The 21,408-nt window shown below is 40.3% G+C and overlaps 1 protein-coding gene across 3 annotated transcripts in view; it reads left to right on the top strand.

Moving 5' to 3' along the window:
• The first annotated feature begins 2,160 nt into the window (after nucleotides 1–2,160).
• Arhgap6 (Rho GTPase activating protein 6) overlaps nucleotides 2,161–21,408 on the top strand; it is a 493,644-nt gene continuing 474,396 nt past the window's right edge. For all 3 annotated transcript variants that reach the window (XR_778334.2, XR_002025035.1, XM_010613980.2), the window contains exon 1: nucleotides 2,161–3,875. Coding sequence is in view for 1 of the 3 variants with exons in the window: in XM_010613980.2 (XP_010612282.1) it covers nucleotides 3,291–3,875 (585 nt within the window). In the remaining 2 variants the exon portion in view is untranslated. The remainder of the gene's footprint in view (nucleotides 3,876–21,408) is intronic.

Below are 21,408 nucleotides of genomic sequence, written 5' to 3'. Positions count from 1 at the left end.
TATATATATATATACCATGTTCCCATAAGTGCAATCCATTACATCTGTGTTTGTGGTGAAGTGGGTCTAAATAAACCTGTGCTAGTTATAAAAGTAAAGTACGTACAATTATATAGAATACATACTTGATAATTATAATAATGACTATATGGCTGGTATTCATATACTATACTATACCACACCTTTTTATTATTATCATAGAGTATATTCCCATTTTAAAAAATTGTTCACCATAAAACAGTATGCTGTGTCATGCTGGCAGCAGCCCCATGCATCTCATGTTACTGCATCTCTTGATTGCAGCAAGAAGCCAGGTTGGGTGATTGGTCCGTACCAGCGGGGTTTGTTTAAATACACTCCAGGAGGTTCACACAATAGCATCACTTAACAGTGTGCTTCTTAAGCCATGTCCATGGTTAAGCCTCACAAAAATGTATTTAAAATAACTTCTTTATTGTTCCCAACCATGAAGCATATTTCTGGCTAAGGTAGGGTCAAGACACATCGGAAGCAAGCCGATGAATTAAATGGCATGTGTGCACCGCAAGCTCTGGGAGGGCCAGAGCTCATTGGCTCTCCACGCATGACCATGAATGCATGTGTTTGTTTCTGTAGGAAATTCATACTAGTCCTGCACAATTGGGGCAGGCTGTGCTTTCAACCCCATATTCATCATATGAGGTTAGAGACATAGAACTCGTGAGTTACAAATTACATTTTCTCAACTCCCTGAGTTATAAGTGGTCCTGTGAAGTGTGACTCTTAATAATCTACCTCAAATGCCCAAATCCAATGAGGCGTAACCATGCACTGGTATTGCAGTAGTACAGACTTCTGCTAAGTGTTTTCATTATTAGTGACAAGTTACAAGGTATTGTTACCCAAGAAAAGGCAGGTAAGACCCACACATGTACTTCCAAGGTGACTTGTGTGAGGAGGGAAGAAAGCAAACATCGCCATCCCTCAAAGGCAATTTGGAGGTTTGTAGTGAATGCTGTGTCTCAGCTGCACACTGATTGACAGCCACTGAAAACACTTCTGCCTTCCAGGGTTAGAAGGAATGGACAGCCTTACAGGGGATGGGAAATTAGAATCTCATTTTGTCTTCAAGCTTGGCACAGCTCCTTAAAGGTACAGGCAGGTGCTGGGATGCTTTCTGCTCCCTGCATTTATAGAAAGGAGCACAGGCTATCTCCAAGACGCATGTGTCACAGCCCTCGGTGGACGTAAAGAATTCTCTGTTAATTAGATTTCCTGACCTAGCTCCTTCTAGATATTTGGACAACTAGGAATATCAAATAGCTTTTTAAAAAGTTACAGTATGTTACTTTTTCCCCGATAATATTATAGAGAATAAAGGGCAGATTCTAAAACCAAATCTACAAAATTTACTAAGGCAACTGTTTCATAATTTCATTGTAAAATTTTTATACAAGAAATGATAAAGTCATCTTTCCACTCATATAAAAAATTCTTTTCGTAACAGGAGCGGTAAAAGGGGACACACAAACACAAAAACTACACACGCATTTCCAACATTCTGTCTGCTCCCTGCTCAGATGGTTGTTAAAACACCTTGCAAAGTTTAAGCTTTCCATCAAAAAGCCCCACAAGCGGTGGGTGATGCTTTGTGCTTTATTGGTCCCGGGAGTCGGGCCAGAGAAGCTGCTTTCAGATTCATCTAGAAGCCCGGAATATTGACTTTGCCAGCGTTTTCCAGCTACCCAGCGTTGTTGCCACCGCGCTAGGCACGCAGAGGCGTCCGGTGCGGAGCGGAGACAGATGGCTTTGTCAGCGCCTATCTCAGCGGCCTCTCCACTGACACTTCGCCTGGCGCCTGCCCCTGCCCGGTTCCACTAACCCCGCCTCCTACAGTGTTTTATATTCTCACGACCCTTACTCGGAGAGGACTCCATCCCCTCAACTTTTCTTAGTAAGTTCCCACCTCCAGCCAGTTAGTGGGCAACCGCAGCGTTTGACTGCACCTCTACCCTTCCTTAAAAACAGAAAAAAAAAAAAAACAAGAAACAAACGCAGTGGTAGTGGTGGTGGTGGTGGGGGATTTCACTCCAACTTCAGTGCAGACATCCTGGGCTGCCCATCTGACACCAGTGGGTGGGGTGCAATCTGACACTTTCCTTCCTTTCCAGAAACGTGAGTGGAGCGGGAGTGCCCACCATCTGGAGGAGGAGACGGTTTGCATTTTTTTCCTCTGGAATTTCTCCCCAGGAGACCAGGTATCTGAGGTTAGCTGTCCACTCAGCGCAGCTCCCAGGTTCGGCGCCTGGAAAACTTCACCTCCTGCTTTCTCCTGCCGCAGGCTCCGCCCCTGCTCCAGACCCTCCGTTCCTCTGGCCCTCCCCATCCCGGCCACTCCCTCCCCGCTGCCTCTAGAGCAAGCGTGCGAGCAGGACATCTCCGCGCCGGTCCTAGGCCCCAAAGCTGGCTGTGAATATCAAGTGTCTCTGTAGAGCGGAACAGGGGCACCCGCTCTCCCTGCGGTCCCCTGAGCTGCCTCCTTTCGGAATAGCGCTGAGCGCGGCCAGCAGTTCTCTGGCGTCCTAGTCACTTAGCCCTTGCGAGACCCTGGGCGAAGCTCGCTTGGTGTTCTACTTTGCGGCAAGACCGAGTTCCAGCAGGAGCCTTCAACTTGGACATACTCTTGGACTTCACTTCGCCAGTCGAAAGAGTGGGCGCAGCCGCCCAACGGAGCCCAACAGCACGGGCTCAGACGACGGGGCCCCTCGAGGGTGCACCTAGGGCGCAGCTGGGGCGCTCAGCTCCAGTGCGGGAGAAGTTCTCACCGAGCAGAGAGCGCGGCGGACGCTCCCTCGGCGCACGCCCAGGCAGCCTTCTGCCCAGCCCGCTGGACGGTCCTCAGGCTGTGAGGAGGAGCTTGCTGGAGGCTTCCAAGTTGTCCAGAGCCAGCGAGCCAGAGAGCGGAGTATCCTGCCTAGCCTAGGAAGGGGGAGTGGCGCTGGCGGGTTGGAGTTGGGAACCCAGAGAGCGCCTGACCTCCCACCCAACTCTTTCCTATGCTGTTTGCTACTTGGGCTCCGGGGAAGGTTCTAGCGGTGGGAGCCCTTTTTCCTAGAAGGCGGGTGATGGATCTCCTCCTGCTGCCCCCTCAGGGGCTCTTGGAGCGAGCTGGCGGTGCGTGAGCCGGGCACTGACCTGAGAGTGCCTCGCCTCGCAGCGTTTCCCAAACCACCTTATTTTCCCAGCCCAAAGCCTCCCGGAATCCAGGAGGGAGAGAGAAGAAGGTGGCCTTCAGGCACAGCTTCTTGGAGATGTCCGCACAGAGCTTGCTCCACAGCGTCTTCTCTTGCTCCTCGCCCGCTTCTGGTGGCGCGGCCTCAGCCAAGGGCTTCTCAAAGAGGAAGCTGCGCCAGACCCGCAGCTTGGACCCAGCCCTGATCGGCGGCTGCGGGAGCGAGACAGGCACAGACGGTTGCGCTCGGGGTTCCACAGCGGGCCGCCTCTGCTCCCCGCAGCCCCTAGCTGAGAGTCTTGGCCCCCGCTCGGTGTCTTCTCCCCGGAGCCCGACTTCTCGGGCCAACTGGCTCCCGACACCCAGACCTTTTTCCTCGTCCTTCTCCACACCCAGCACCCCGCAGGAGAAGTCGCCTTCTGGCAGCTTCCACTTTGACTACGAAGTCCCCTTGGGTCGAAGTGGTCTCAAGAAGAGCATGGCCTGGGACCTGCCTTCCGTCCTGGCCGGGCCTGGCAGTGGCCGCAGCTCAGTGAGCATCCTCTGTTCCTCTGGAGGAGGCCCCAATGGCATCTTTGCTTCTCCCAGGAGGTGGCTCCAGCAGAGGAAGTTTCAGCCCCCACCAAACAGTCGAGGTCACCCCTACATCGTGTGGAAGTCCGAGGTAGGGACAAGCGCCATACAACCTCATGGCCCAAAGCTGAAAACTCCAGGCAGTTCTAGGAGCTGTCTTTATTATTTTAAAATATTTTTGTAATGCCAAGCACCCGCTGAGGTGTTTCCGTGGTGTAGCTATTGGACTTAGGTTGGTCAAGTGGTACCTGGAAATGGGACAGCTCTAGTGGGCACTTTAGTGTATATTCTGTAGGACTTGTTAGCTCCACTTTAGAGCAGTCAAGGAAGCTGGTGGAAGAGATGGTGTTCTGATTTCCTGTTTGTGCTGCAGGCAATTGCAAAGGGTCATCTTATTCCTTCACCCATTGTTGATATTTTTTGAAATTTAAATGATTTATTGATAAGCTGTTTGTAATGATCAGATGAAATATATTTTGATGTATGTGCCATCCGGTTGTTCTACAGAGAATTCAGGAACATTATTCTGAAGGATGTCGTTGAGAGTGTGTGCGCGTGTGTGCACGTGTGTGGGTATGCGTGCTTTTGGGAGGCAGAGTGGAGTCTTTGTGGACTACTAGAATTCTGTAGTTTGGATTTCTTTTCCCTAAAGGTGTAATTTCAGAAATCCATGGTACTGAATACTTTCTCTGCTTAGGAGTATGAAATATCATGGAAATATGCCCAAATTCCACTAAGGACAATTAGTAGTTAGTGAAATAGACATGAATCAGGAACTAACAGTAAATAGGGAACTCAGAGGCAGCTATTTGATACCCTCAAAATGCTTGCTTTCTGGTTAAGAATGGAGAATAGAGCTATTGGGAGATGGTAGTTGATGGGTACTTGGAAAGCAGTAGGCTTTTAGAGAATAAATAGTAGTTGGTTTAAAAATGATTGATTCTTATATCCCTTTCAGTCCACAAACTCTATAGATTTACCTTGGATCTGTTTCCATAAGGGAAGAGAGATCCCATCAGCTGTAATTAAACATTTTAAAGCACAGTTAGCATTACAGAAATGAAATGGAATACTTTGTAATTGCTGGAGATTTAGACTAAATAAAGGAAACATAACCAAGCAAAAACAGTTTGAAAATAACATCCAGTATCATACTCAGCTCTATCAACATGAGATAAGTGTTAGATTTCAGTTTTAATAGAAAAACCAGCATTATTTCTCAGAAATATTAGCATCACATATTATTAATGTTAGTTACTGTGTCAAAGTGACTTCTGCCGCTGAGGGTGTGTGGATTACAAAAACAGCCTAACAAATCTGGCTAACTGTGCTGCCCATTTTCTTGAGAAAGGTAGGCAGTAGCAAGAAATGTTGAGGAAGCAAGCAGATGTTAACTTCAAACTAAGGGACTTAGTATTAGAATGTGGATCAAAAATAAAAATGTTGAACTCTTGCTCTCTAGGAGAAGCTTGATTCCTGCTCTGTTTCAAAACACACATTATCAGATTAATCTCAAGGAGTTGAGAGAAATGGAAAAGTAAGCCATCTTCTTTGATTAGATAGCCACTGGCATTTGTGTTTGAAACCGATTTCATTATTAAAAGTGTTCATGCTTTTCTTAGCAACTGCACATATTGTACTTAGAATATACTATACAGGCACTGTTCGTTGCTCTTATGGCCAAAAAGTGTTTGACTGTAGATTATCTCACTTGTTGAAAATTATTTTCTTATCCATCAAAATCTTATAATCAATGGACAGGTATCTGAAATTAACTGCAGTAATACCGAGTGGCATCTGACTGCCTTATCATGTTTGAATACTCTGCATGGAGCTCAGATACTTTGACTTGCACATTTTTGCAGTGACTAAAATTAAGTGCATAGCCATCTAACAATTTTTTCATAAAAGTTTTATGTGTGTATAGAGGTGGGGTAGCAGGAATCCCTTTATGCTGCAGGCAGATATGAAGTAATTGGATGGTATCCTGGCATGCAGGTCTGACCCTGATTTTGTTTAGTAGAGGCCAAGATAACCTAACCTAAATCCTAGGTCTGGGATTTAATGACCTGGATTACTTTTGAAAGGTTTAACACCCTAGAGATCTCTCAGAAACCAAGAAAATTCATCCTACTAGGTACTGCTTGTCCTCATTTGCAAACAGGCTGCATTTTTTGTCCTAAAAGAGAATCTTTATTGATTGTCCACAGTTCAGCAAACTAGCACCTTGCACTGTTGCTTAGAGGCCACAGAAGGGAGATCTGGCTCATACAGATTCCATCATTGTACTTTCCGTGGTTGCTCTGATTCAGGGAATCTCAACCTTGATACTGTTGATATCTGTAGATGAAACGTTCTTTGCTGTGGGGCTCTCCTCCATATAGCAGTAGGTTGAGCAGCATTCCTGATTTTTTTTTTTTTTTTTTACCGGGATCAAACTCTGGTCCTTGTGCTTGTGAGGCAGGCGGCAGCACCACTGAGCTAAATCCTGGGTTCTAAACTATTTCAATCTTATTATGAAAATCAATTGGGCTAGGTTCAGTCTCTCTCTCTCTCTCCCTCTCTCTCTCCCTCTCTCTCTCTCTCTCTCTCTCTCTCTCTCTCTCTCTCTCTCTTTCTCTCTCTTTCTGTTTCTCTCCCCCCCCTCCCTTGCTCCCTGCCCCCCGCAATTTCTGAGCTAAATCCCTGGCCCTAGCATCCCTGATTTTTACCCACTAGATGCCAGTGGCACTCCTCTCTACCAGGATGACAAACAAGTATCTCTAGAAACTGCCAAGTATCCTCTGGCAGTGAAAATCATCTCAGTTGAGAGCAGCTACATTAGTGAAGTTGAATGTAGTACCCCATTCTGGCAATCTTGTAAGTGCCCATATCAGGTGGCCAAGAGGTTTCCCAGGGGCTGCCTTCTGATTCCAAAACCGTGAGCATCCCTCTGAAGTCAGCCCTGCAGACGTCATGTACCTATAATAGTTCATACAAATTTTCTATTTCTTTTCCCCTTGAATCTACAGGAAAACCTGAGTGTTCACTTTCAGGCTTAGCCAGAGATGGATCATATCCTTTTCCATTTAGTAGATTTCAGCAGATTCTCTTGTTTTAACCTAAACTGTTGATACAAGGGCTCCCATTCCCAGGATTCTCATAAATGCATACAGCTGTGTTTCCTGTGCTCACTCCACGTTCATAAGTGGCTGTTTTATGGCCTAATCCTGGAAGGTGTTAGGCAAAGTCAGATATAACTCTGATAATATTTCCATACTATGTTTCAGCATTGCTTTAACAACATGTGTTTTATGAACATGCTGGCTAGAATATCTATGAGTAGAAAAGGGGAGAAGATAAAGAGGAACATGGTACATGGTGAGAAACTGGTGCATGTTTCTCAACTTGTGTTTTTAGCAGCCAGGCTCTGCCCATGCTTCTGGTTAGAGATAAAGGGATATTGTCACTGGTTTCAGTCCTAGAATACTCCTAATTCTGTGGACCAGAGCTAGGATTATGCCCATAGATGACCAAGAGTTTACCAGCTTCTATAATATATAATTAAAATGACTTCTTTGCATCCATCTATGACTCCTATACTTGTCTTTGTGTCACAGGATTTTTTTTGATACTATGGATTGAACTGAGAGAGTCCCAAGTTATATCCTCATCTCTCTTTTTTAAATTTTGAGACAAAGTCTTACTAAATTGTCCAAACTAACCTCAAGCTTGTGATCCACTTGTTTCAGCTTCTAGAGTAGGTGGGATTACAGGTGTGTGCTATTACCCCGGCTCACAGGCACTTCTTTTTTTAAAATTGAATTTATTGGTGCATTCTAGGTAGACAATATAGTTACATTCATTACTGGGATCTTGTACCTTTACATGACAGGTCTTGGTTCTCATTTTCCCCCTTGTCCCCACCCTCCCTTCGCCCCTCCTCCTCTCCCCACCTACAAAGACTTTAATTCCATTTTTACATTTTCTCATATTTTTTCCCTTTCCCTTATTCCCCTTACCCTACCCTTCTCACTGTCCCTATATCTTTAGTCCCTTTCTTCCTGTTTCACATTGCTAATTAACCCGTTAGGATCTTGAGTACTATTTTAGTTTTTCACACCAGAGAAACTATTCGGTATTTACACATGTGTGACTTATTTATTTCACTTAGGAGTATATCCTCAATATGCATCCATTTTCCTATGAATGAATCTACTTTCTCATTCTTTATGGCTGAGTAGTATTCCATTTTATAGAAAAACTACATTTTCTTTATCCAATTTCCAACTGACGGGCAGGTGGGCTGTTTCCAAGTTTTAGCTATTACAGACTGTGCCGCTATAAACATGAGTGCGCATATATCACTGTGGTATGATTCTTTTAATTCTTTTGGAAAGATACCCAACAGAGGGATGGCTGGGTCAAATGGAACCACTAATCCTAGTTTTTGAGGTATCTCTATATTGACTTCCATAGTGGTTGCACCAGTCTGCATTTCCACCAGCAATGGAGAAGGGTTCCTTTCTCCCCACACACCCCCCAACATTTGTTACTGATTGATTTCTTGATAGCAGCCATTCTTTGTGGGGTGAGGTGAAATCTCAGTGTTGTTTTCATCTGCATCTCTCGAATGACCAGTGATGTGGAACATTTTTTCATATGTTTACTTGCTGCTTTTATTTCTTTGTTTGAGAAATGTCTGTTCATTTCAGATTGGGTCTTTACATTTGGGGGGCTGGTTATTTTGAGTTCTTTATATATTCTAGATAATAGTCTTTTGTCTGAGGAGCAGGTTGTAAAATGTTTTTCCCATATTGTAGGTTGTCTCTTAGTTCTGTTGATTGTTTCTTTTGCAGTGCAATTTAATAAGATCACAGGCATTTCTTAAGCAGAAGCATTTCTCTAGTTACCAGACTGCAATATGCCCTCAACTATTAAAGAGCTCCCAGTGTAATGAGAGGACTGATTAGCCAACCAATAGGCATAGTACAGAAGGATCAGCACCATGGGAGACCAAAGTGGGAAGAGTGGTAACTCACTGTCCTTTGTGGGGGGAGGGGCCATTGAAGACTTCACTGTATAGAGAATCCTTCAACTTGATTTTCAAAGATATCTGCCATTTACAAGGGGGAAAAGGGAAAGTCATCACTTGATGAGACAGAAAGGAATACACAAAGGCAGAAAGATGTTGGTAATGCCAGAGTTTTAGACAAATAATAATTACAGGAGCTTGAGAGCAGTAATGTGCTTGGAAGGGGATGTTAGGGCCCCACTGTTTAATATATGCAGCAACCACAGTACTTTCCATGTAGTAACCTGATGAAACTAGAATTCTAGCAAACTGGGCAGGGAGATTATTATAAATGTGGATACAAGTGACAAAAGAGTCAAAGCACATTTTTTACCCTTCAAAGAGCCCTTTGGCGTGACATCTATAGAAGGGTGAAAGGATGTAGGGTGTTTCTGAAGTAAGAAGTTTGATGTGCCTGTAGCACTGGATGTATCTCCTTGTTTGTTGAATGATCATGTTCAGCAGGTATTTTGAAGAGCATTGCAGTGCATTTTTCAGGAGTTTGGACACTGTTATATAGAGCAGTGACTCTGAATCTGAAAGTGACTTCGTCCCAGAGGATATTTGGAAGGGTCTTAAGACATTTTGGCATGGCAAAACTCGTGGCGGTGGTGATGTATTGGTTTCCTGTAACTGTTGTAACAGCCACAAATTTCATGGCTTAAAACAACAAAAACTTATTATCTTACAGTTTCTAGAGATCAGAAGTTCCACCATGTTTCACTAGACTAAATTCAAGGTTGGAAGGACTATGTCCCTTCTGAAGTCTCTAGGATCTGTTGTCTTTCCTTGGCCAGTGACCCCTTCCTTCATTGGCAAAGTCAACCATGTCACATTCCTAACCTTTCTTCCCTAGTCATTTGTTCCTCTGACTGTCTTCAGGACTTTGTGATTACACTGGGTTCACCTGGATAATCCAGAATAATCTCACTCTTTTAAGGCCATCTGATTAGTGACTTTTAATTGCATCTGAAACCTTAATTCCCTTTTGCCATACAAGTAGCAGGGATTCAGGCATGGATATATTTGGTGGGACATTATTCTGCCTACCACAGGGGAGTTGCTATTGGCATCTACTACAGAGGGCAGGAATGCTCCTAAACACCTGATAATGTTCAGGAAAGTTCCACAAAGAATTATTTGGCCAAGGCAGTTAGTGCTAGAGCTGAGAAATTCTGCCCTAGAGAATAGGAGAATTTGGTGATTTTTAAATATGAAGGTATAACATGATTAGCTATATGTTTTAGAGAAATCAGCCTATATCTGGCTTACATACATAAAGTGGAGAAGAATAAATACTCAGAGGAGGTGGGCATGACAAAATCATTCCAAGAAGTCTGTAAATAAATGGAAATTGGCATATAAGCCTAATATTTCCTACTTCTCCATTTTGGCAAATTGTTTTCTTGCACTGTTAAAGTACTTGACAGCAGAACTCTTACCTTTGTTTTCTTAAAACTTGGCCTTTTTCTGAACCCAGAGACATTTTGTGCCCCAAAGTCTATTTGGTAATGGCTGGTGGCATTTTTTATTGCTAGTACTGGCACTATTGGGATCCAGTGAGTAGAAACCAGAGGTGCTGCTAAACATTCTACAATGCAAAGGATAGCCCCCCATAATAAAGAAGTATTCTCCAATGTCAGTAGTACGAAGGTGGAGATACTTTGTATACAAGAAACTGAGATCTAGATTTTGTGTTTCAGCACCATTTTCTCTCATACTTTCTGGCTTCACCTTGTCGTTTCCGCCTTCTTACCTAGTATTTGTCAACCAAGGCTTTGAATTGGAAAATATGTCTTTCAAAAGACGCTGAAGATATGAAACTATGGAGTGTCTAAATATCTCTCTCAGGAAGAATTAAATGGTAAATATATAATGATTGAAATGAACTAAAATTTAAAGTGTAGCACAGAGGAATTATATTATGATTAAAAATAGAAGTTCACCTATATCACCAAAGAGGAAGTAATTAGAGCAAAATAGCTTCAAATGGGAAATTGACAAAGGGTGTTTTACAAGACATTATCTCTGAAATTATTACAATTCCAAGAATTTTTAAGTTAGAAAAAGTTATTCAATTTGCAAACTTTCTCTTTCTTGCATTATCTCTCTGCGAGAATTCCTTTTGGAGGTAATTTTTAACTTACAGAATACTGTGAAAACAACTTCACAGATGCTTAGGAATTGAACATTCACTAGAATTTTAGGATTTGAGGATTGGACTTCCTTATTTTACAGTTAAAGAGAGAAACTGAAAAAAGGAAGGTTAAAATTGAAACTCAAATTGAGTGAAGAACTACCCTGAAATCCTCCTTGACTCTCAAAATCAACTGCCAAACTTCTGGACAGAGTAAGTGACCATGACTATTTCCATTCTTCACCAAGCCCATGAAACCTTGACAATCAATTTTCTATCCCCATTACATCTTGAAACAATTCTCTCAAAGTTCTCCAGATTATGAGGCTCTTAAAATTTTTTTATCAGTATGTTAGCCATACATAATGATTGTAATCATCCTGGGAAATTTGTACCTGTACATAATATATCTTAATTCTTTTTCCCATCCCCCTTCTATCCTTTCAACACTTCTACCCCTCCCCATTTACAAAAGCTCTGTTTCCATTTTTTCCTTCAATTGTCTTTTTTTTAAAATACCTCCCCCCCCTTGTTTCCATTCCCATTTGAAGAAGTTCTTCCTACTTCCTAATATCTATCCTCCATATTGCTCCTTAGTAAACTTTGGGTTTCACACACAAGAGGAACAATGTGATAATTAAACTTGTGTGTTTGAATTATCTTACTTAAGATTATGGTCTTGAAATGCATCCATTTACCTAAAAATGCCTCACGTTTATCCTTCTTTAATTTATTGCACTTCCTTTGGCCAGACTTTGAGGAGGAACTGAGAGTACTGTCCTTTCTTGTTTCCCCTTCTACCCACTGAGGACCTCAGTTTCCTCCTTACCCATAAGGCCTGGTCCTGTTCCTTTGTCTCTGGGCTTGTTTATCCAGCCATCCACACCACTGTTTTTCTTTCAAGTAATTCTCACTTGATTATCTCATACACTTTAGTGACTTCAGCCATCATCTCTGTAGGGGAAACTCTTCACTGTGTCTACCTGGGATCTTGTGTTTGAGCACCTGACATATATTTTTAAAATTCCTGCTGAACATCTGGTTAAAGCTGACCACTGGACTCAGACTCTTCATAACTGGAGTCGAACACATAAGTTCCCCTTTCTTGGAATATGTTCCACTTTATGTATTCATTATTTTGATTGGTATCACCATTCTTCCATTTTCTTAGGGTTACCAGGCCAGAATGTCTTCCATTCTTGTCCTCTTTTTTTTTCTTCACTCTTCTACAAGTTACCACATTCTGTAGTGTTTCCTTCTTCTATTCTAGAAAGGATTTGGGTAAAATGTATTTGAGTCCCTACAGCTCTCCTAGCTTTTCATTCTCATCACCACTGCCTTATTTGAGCTCTTACTGGCTGTAGCCCCTACTTGGTCACCCTACCTTCAATTGATTGTATTCTCATTTTGACCTCATACTCCAAAGATATAATAATGTTAACCCCCTGATCAAAAACCTTTGATGGCCCTCACTGTGTATGGATTTAAATGCAACCTGCTTAGCTAGGCATTAGAATTCCTTTTAAAATGGCCGTTTAGCCTTTTTCTTTCCTATCTCCTAGGAACTCTGATCTAGCGAAACCAAACTGGCCACTCAGTTAGGTCATCATTAAATACCTACTGAGTGCTACCTATGTAATCAACCCCTGGGATATATTCAGAGCAAACAGGCCTGGCCCTATAAGTGCTTATAGCCCATGCTAGCAATGATTTGCTTTTGTTTGTTTGTTTTTCGGTACTGGGGATCAAACTCAGGACCTTGCACTTATGAGGTAGGCATAGTGCCACTGAGATAAACTCCCAAGCCAGTAGCAATGATTTTGATTAATAAATCTCTGTACTTATTCAGAGTGCTAAGGCATTATGACAGGAGGGATGTTGTAGATGGAATAACGCCTCCCCAAAATGTCCATATCCTAGTCTCAAATGTCCACATCCTACTTGTGAATAGGTACTTTATATGGCAAAAGGAACTTTGTGGGTCTGAGATTATTGTGGATTATATGGATGGGACCAATGCAATCACAAGGGTCCTTATAAGAGGGAAGCAGGAAGAGGGTCCTTATAAGAGGGAATAGACAGAGGTTGAGGGAGAGGGAGCGGGGTGGAGGCGGGGAGAGAGACAGAGAGAGAGAGAGAGAGAGAGAGCGAGCCTGAGAGAGAGAGAGGTGGAAAAGGAGACAGAGAAGGTATGGGAGGAAAGGGGGGAGAGATTTTGAGGGTGATGCTTCACTGGTTTTGTAGATGGAGGGAGGATCTATAGGCTAAGTGATGTGGCACCTCCAGAAGTGGGAAAAGGCAAGGGGACAGATTCTCCCTTAGAGCCCAAAGAAAGAATACAACACTATAGACATCTTGATCTTGGCCTAGTGCTGCTCCTGAGTTGCAGAGTTGTAACAGACTATATCTGTATTACTTTACACCACTGAATTTGTGAAAAATTTTCATAGTAGTGAAGGTAAATGGACATAAGGACTAAGGAGGTATGGGATGTCTCAACGGAAAAAGGTGTATGAGCAAGAGGATGGTCCTCTGGCAAGAAGAAATGGCCTATTTAAGAGGGAATCTAATATGCTTGAAGAACTTGGAGAAATCGAACTGGAGTTGAACATGGGAGTGGGAAGTTAGTGAAATATAGGTCTGACTGGGCTTTGAGCACTGTGATATAGATTTTATAATCTAATGAAAAAGTTCCCTGCAGAGATTATTTTTCTCCTCTAATGTTTTTGATGACTTTGTCCCATATCTATCTGAGAAGGCTCCATCTATATTTTATAGCTCAACCAGATGTTATATCCAAATAAATAAACTTTGACTCTGATACATGTCATGACACATTCAAGATTTGCAGAAACAAGAAATTTTGTTTTGATAGTAAGATTCTGATTCTTCCAGTCTGGTGCCTGAATAAGGGAAAGTGTGTGTCATACCACAATCTAGTGATGGACTGAGGGAGTTTGTGTGCTGACAAGGGTTCTCCCACATCCTGGAAATATGCCTTTGGGACATGGCATCTTGTTCTAAAGTTTACATCCTCTCTGAAGCATTTCTTAGATAAAGAGGGTGAGACCATGATTACAACTATGTCATAATATGGCAAAAAGACTTGGAATTTAATGTGTGAAAAATGAAATTAGGTATTGTATTCTTTGGTAAGAACATTTTCATTAACTATTAAGAAAAAGCAAATCATGAAGGAAGGAGATACCACCAAGATAGCTATAATCAAAAAGGCAGATAATAACAATTGTATGTAAGTTTGAATTCTCATATTTTGTCAGTAGAAGAGTAAAACAATGCAGAAGCTTTGAAAAACTGTATGTCAATCTTTAAATATTAAGCAGAGCTATCTTATGACCCTGTAACCTACTCCTGGGATATACTCAAGGGAAACATATCTGTACCAAAACTTGTACATGAATATTATAGCAACATTATTAGTCTAGCCCAAAACGGTAAAAACAACTATTCATGAGTTGATGAATGGATAAACAAAATGTGTTCTATCCATTTAGTGGAAGATTATTTAGCAACAAAAGAAATGAAGGAACAACATGGATGAATTTTGAAAACATTATGCTAGATGAAAGAGACTAATCACAAAAGGCCACATGTTGTATGATGGCATTTATATAAAATGTCCTGAATAGGCAAATGAATAGAGACAGAAAGTATATTAGTAGTTTTGAGAACCTGGCAGTATAGAAGGATGGGGAGTGACTGCTAATAAGTGTAAAATTTCTTATAAGTGTAATGAAATGTTCTGAAACTAGATGTAGATAATGATCATGCAACCTTCTGAGTATCCTAAAAAATCACTGAATTGTACACTTAAAGGGTGAGTTCTATAGTCTGTGAACTTTATCTCAATTTAAAAAGAATGATGCTTATTCTTTTCAGAATATACTAAATATTACTATGTCATGTTTTAAATAAAACATGAGCATAAATGTAAAAAACATATTTAGTCAGTCCAGGCCCAATATATTTTACACGCTTTCCTTGTAGATACAACAAGGGAAGTAGTAACAGCTCTGGAAGACTCAACCGAGAAGTCAGGAGCCAGCCCTGGGATTTTGTGTAATTTTCTGAGATTGGTTACACTGGAAATTCTCTGTCCTGATTATTATACTTTGGAAGTAAGCACAGAGAAGCTATTACAATGATTGTTTTTGAGAAGAGGCAGAGATTAAAAAAATTACTTATAGTCTTGAATAAAAATTCCTGTCCATATCTCACCAGAGCTATTAAACAGACAAAGATTTTCAGGAGCCATTAGAATTAAAAGCAATTTGAGAAATCCCCTATTAAGGGGTATATTGATGGACCCAAGTGGAGTATAGTGAGCCGAAGGAGTTAATCATCTCTTTGGAGAAACAGGAAGAGAATTGAGTTGTGTGGCCTTAAAGGCCAAGAAAATAATGTGTTTTCATTTCTGTAGACCTGGACTTCTCATGAAAACAGGTGAAATTTTATCACCTGCAGCAACTGAGTTGTGAATAAACATTAAATTAATTCTCAGCTTGCATTCCTAGTAGCATTGTGTTTCAGTTGGGCTATCTGGTCCTTTGAGACCCAGATGAGGAAGGAAAAGGGGAAAGAAAAGTCTTAGGTAACAATAGCTATGTCACTTGGGGTTTAATATAGTAAGACTTTTGCTATAGCTAATAATTTGAACCAGGAAATCCTGGACTGGGACACCAGGTTTTCTGGCTTTTGAAAAAAGTATAATTCTGCTCAAGTTGAAGCTTTTAATTGGTTCTTGTTTATATATTTCAATTAAATAATATTTGATGGGTGATTGTGACAATGTAAGTGAAATAACAATTAGTATTGGTAGTATTTGTAGAATACTCACCAATATTTTGTTATTAGAACAACTCTGTGGGGTGATAGCATCAACCTTCCTGTTATGGATAAGGACACTGATACCTAGATCAAGAAGTAAGTAGACTTAGTGGAGGGGAATTGAAGTGAATGATTGAAGCTGGGCTCTGAACAGGACTGCCAAGGTTCAAATCCCAGCCCTGCTCTGTGACCTTCAATAGATTACTGAGCATTCTTGTACCTGAGATTATTCATTCATCAAATAGGAATAATGAAAGTGCCCTCCTCAGAAGTATGTTGTGAGAATTCCATGACATAATCACTCGGAAAGTGCCTGGCACAAAGAAAGAACAAAGGATGCAAAAAATAAATTATTCTGTAGTTATTATTGCATGTGCCAGAAACTTTCGTCTTTTCACCATGGCAATCAAACAGGGATTAGATGATCAACAAATGAATAAGAACACTGGATAAAAAACAGTAGGCAACGGGAAATTTATTTTGCAAGGTGTTAAATTAGGTATATTTTCATGATAAGCTTTGGAGTACCAGCAGGCTGTTGCCCCAGACATTCTGGCGTAGTGACTTGGCACACAAGAATTTGCCTGACTTGCACTGTGGATTTGGTGTAACCTAGACATGCCAACATGCCAAAGGGAAGCCTTCATTCCAACACACAGGAACTTTATTTCATCAGATACTTTTTGTTTATAGAATAGTGAGAATGTTAGAAAGCAAATAGCTCTGGGTCCAGTTCTGGTTCTCTAGCTGGTAAATGGCAGTGAACTTCTCACTTCAAGCCTGGTGTGTTCTCATTTTTTCATGCTACCATTATCATATGTGATCAAGCCGACTGCTTTTTGTGGCTTATCTCATTAATACCTCTCCAGGGCAACAAGGTAGCATCATTACGTGGAGATAATACCAGATATATTCAGATGTTTTATTTGCTCAAAATCTGACTGTAATGCCCATTAGCAGGTCTAGATTGACTTCAGTAATATATATACATATATATATACACACACATATATATATATATGCATATATATCTGAATATTGGGAGGAAAAAGTCTTTAAGTTGATACTTAAATTATATCTTTGATGTTCCCAATCTGTGCTCTACCACCTCCATTCCAAATGGAGACTGTCGTAATTCTTCCATTTGATCATGGTAGGCATAGAAATATTCCTGTAATTGTGTTAAAAACCAGTCTTTCTAGGATTTTTGATTTTTTGTATGGGGGATCGAACTTGGGTCCTTGTGCTTGCAAGGCAGGCGGCAGCTCTAGGACTTTCATCACGCTACAAACATACCCTACCTCTCCTGTTACATTGATCATCATTATTATAGCATTATTATTGTTGGCAAATAAATACAGGTAAGTGTAGTTGTGTTTTTCAGCACTACTACAGTGTTTGGTTTATTTTCTTTTTGATGGATAAGAATTGTGAATATATCAAATAAGAATTAAAGGAAATCTTAAAGTTAAACTAACAACCCAAAGACACTTTTCAAATGATCTGTACAGAGGATGACAGCTCACCATCTATGGGTGATTGAGTCAGGTTGCTACTTTCATGATTTGTACAAAAGCTCAAGAACAAATGTGGCTTTCATGTTGCACAGGAGCATTCCTCTGGGGCTTTCAGCCTGTCCCTAAGGAGGTGTGATAGATCTGGCTTCTAATATTAATATATTGTCATTAAAAGGTGGTGTTGGAATGTGTTTTTCCAAATGCTTGGAGGAGAAATGTGAAAGGTGATATGAAAATGGTTCTCAGACTTGAAGGTCAATAATTGTGCTATGGATACCAGACTATTTCCAGCAGCCCTGATGGACGAACTCACTAAATATATTGCTCTGCTGCAAAGGCAGTATTTAGTGTTTTAATTTATGTATGATTAAATTGAAAATATCTTACTTTTGCATATACTGAAGATACCCTGTGAAAGATGAGTAGTTAGGAATTGACCAAGTGTACAGATTATTGTTTGGGGTTTGGTTAGCTGAAATTAGTCATTCAGAGATTCAAGTTGTTAGAAAACTAATCATTCATTTCTCTTTCAAATATATGAGTTTTTAGTTCTTTATAGAGTGAGCTGAATGCAGAAAACTTAATGGGTGGTTACTGTCTGGTTAGTTTTTTCCCATCTAGAAATACCGTTTTCATAGAAAAAGTCTACAATCATACCCTGCTGTGCACTTGACTTTCCTCATTATGCTTTTTTTTTTCTTTCCTTGAGACAGGATCTGGTTATGGAGTTCAGGCTGGCCTTGAACTCACTGTGATCTTCCTGCCTCAGCTTCCCAAGAATGCTGGAATTACAGGCCTGTGCCTCTATACCCAGCTTCCTCATTAAGTTTCTAAGTTATACGAAGATTATAGTAGATATAACTTATGTAAATGTTCCTTAAGTGAATCTAAAACTGACAGAAACTTGATATCAGGAAGATAATTAACTTAGTACACATACAAAGATTCCTTCCAATTAATTAATTTAATGTTTTTATTAAATATTTTTCTATACACAAAGGCCATTGTTTTCCTCCTATTTGAAAAGACTTTTAGGTCATTATCTATTAGCGAAAATTCTCTCTTTGTCTCTACATACAACTTTTAAACTTTATAATAACATTTTAGAAATAAAAAAGTGAAAGTTTGTTCATTATATGTAATTGGAGAAATACGGATAAATTATTCTTATGAACATACAAATTAAAAAAAACTTTGTAAAAAATATAAAAGGGGTGAAAATCTCAACGTCCTAGTTTGAGGGATCAAAGACAAGGCGTGGGTGAATGCAGTTTACTTGGAAAGTGATCCGAGGAAGCAGGAGTGAAGAAGGGACAATGAAATGGGGAGGAGAAAATGCCATCATGATGTCATTTCATGAAAGTTGCAGCTGTGTTCAAAAGGGAGTCTGAAGTCCCACCAGAACCACCGGAAAGTGTTTAGAGTGCCCCTTGGGATAATCTATCCATGTTTCATTATCTATTCCTGCTTAACACATCATCTCCATACATAGTGGCATGAATGTGTGGATCATGAATTAGATCAGGGCTTGGCTGGACCCCCTCGTTTGTCTGCTTTCAGCTGGTATCTGGAAGGCTTGGAAAGTTCATGATGCCCTTATTTACGTCTGGTGGCTCAGTGCTTCTATATGTTTTTTTTCTACCCCACCCGCTCTCCAAGTGGCTAGCTTGGGGCTCCTCACCACATAGTCATCTCCTGGCATCTGGTCAAAAGGAATCAGAGCCAGCCAATTTAAAGACAAGGGAAATAGATTTCACCTTTTGATGGAAGAAACAACAAAGAATTTCTGGTCTTCTTTAATCTGCTACAAGCTAAAGATTAGAAGCTGGAGAGTGTCTCAAATGGTTAACTTTGTGGGTCAGTCTTGATCTTGTGGGTTTCAAGGTTTTGACTACTGTGTATTTCTGGCATATGAGTGACAAGGATCACTCGTGCACATGATCTGCCTGATCTTGCATATAGATTCCAGACACAGTTACAACTGAACCCAAAAATATTAGCATAGAATCATAGGTAGCAGCCTTTAGAATTAGTCACCTGCAGTCTTCACAAACCAAAAGCATAACTAATAGACAATATGATCATAGACCTTGGAGGTGTCTTAAGCCTGGGATCAAATTCCAGTGCCATGGTTTATGAAGTATGAACTTCAATTTCTTCAAGTTGGTGGGGAATATAATAGTGCTTATTTTGTAGGAGATTGTGAAATTAATTGAAAAGTATACCTGGGACCCAGGGCTCTGAGGAATCTTGTAGATGTCGCTTATTACCTAATCTAATTCATTCTGAAATGTCGTCATAGGAAGATGCAGGTAGATTTTATCATGCTTCCAGGAGGAAAAAGAATAATACTGTGGTTAATGCAAGTGACAATTGTAAGATGCAGTTTTTTTTTCAATTTTAGGGGAAACATGTAGTAGCTGAGGAATTGCAGCTTAGTTTTCCTCTATATTTCACTGATGTAGTGTAGTTTCTCTCTCTGAGTAAAATTTATATATCTCCCTATATAAAATTTCTGTACCATTTTTTTCATTTTATTTATTTTTTGATAATAAGAATTGAACCAAGGGCCTTTATACTGAGATACATCCCCAGTCCATGCCAGGCTTGATCTTGTGATCTTCTGCCTCCATCTCCCAGAGTTCTGGGATTAAAAGTGTAGACCACTATAACTAGATCGTGTTCTATAATTCTAGTTGTATGAAAAAAGGCTACTTGGTCTCTGTCAGATATACATGTTCATGAGTAAATGGCAAAATGAGCCCTTTTTATTATACACAAAGTTAGGGCAAAGAAGTAATTGAGACTATACATCTTGTCCTTAAAGTGGTTGCTTATTAGATGAGAGCCATTATATTGATTCATCTGATGCCCTTAGGGAATTCACACATATTCTTCAACTTGCAATAACTGTGGCTCAAATAATCACCCCCTCATTTGTCACCAGAGTATTATCAGGCAAAGTTGCTTGTTCTTAGAACTTTCCATTTACTCCATGGAGATCATTCCAGATGGCTGGATGTTAACAAAATGTAGAGCAACACAGACAGTCATCTTTAGTTAAAAATGGCGTTGTAAAGCATCAAGGCAAGAGCAGAGAAATGAGGAAAGTGAATTTTTGCCATCATTAGTTGGTAATGATAATCTATACCATCTAATCAAGTATCTGTCACTCTGATTAATTCACCCAGTGATTCACTCAATACACAATATGGCATATAAGTATCAAACTGTGAGATTAGTCTAATAATAATTATAATAACTAAAGAGTTCTGTTTTCTAGAGAAGGAAATTTAGGTACAGAGAATTCAATAATTTTCAGAAGGTTACATACCAATTAGCAATGGAGCCAGGGTTTTAGTAAAGATAGCCTAGATTAGATATCTTACTTGTAATCATCATGTTAGGCTCTACTCAGTACTTCCTTATGTAGGTTTATCTAAGAATTGGTTAGAGAGACTATTTAATGGGCCTGGAGAAGCCAGAGAGATGAAATTTGAGGTCAATCTTAAAACAGAGAGTATACATTTTTCTCAGGAACAATAATGAGGTGGAAGACAAATAGAAGAGCAGAATGAACAAAGGCATATAATCATCAGTAAGCAGGGCACACACTAGCAACTAAAAGTTGTCTGCTATAATTGGAAAGTGAGTCATGAATTCAGAATGTTTTGCATATTAGTTCATCTGTTACTCAGACAGCCATTATGATATAAAGAACAAATGATTACACAATACCTTTTTATTTGGAGATAATTTTAGATTTATAGAAGAGTAGCAAAGAATAGGGTTCTTGTATATCCTTTATCTTACTTCTCCTAATATTAATACAGTGCCTTGTATAACTATGATATGTATGTTCATGGAAACTCAGAATTCAATCTTGGTATCAGATTTATTTCCAAGATAATCTTATTACTACTTTTAACTGAAATTCAGAACTTAATTTGGATTTTGCAACTCCACTAATGTCCTTTTTCTGTTCCATGATCCTGTACAAGATCTCATGTTATATCTAGTTGTCAAGACTCCCTTTTTTTTTCTTTTTTTTTTTTTTTTGGTTCTGGGG

The sequence above is a fragment of the Fukomys damarensis genome, unplaced genomic scaffold (assembly GCF_012274545.1).
Source record: "Fukomys damarensis isolate Sample0158 unplaced genomic scaffold, DMR_v1.0_HiC HiC_scaffold_39, whole genome shotgun sequence".
Taxonomy (NCBI): Eukaryota; Metazoa; Chordata; class Mammalia; order Rodentia; family Bathyergidae; genus Fukomys; species Fukomys damarensis.
This window is presented reverse-complemented; position numbering and strand designations above follow the sequence as displayed.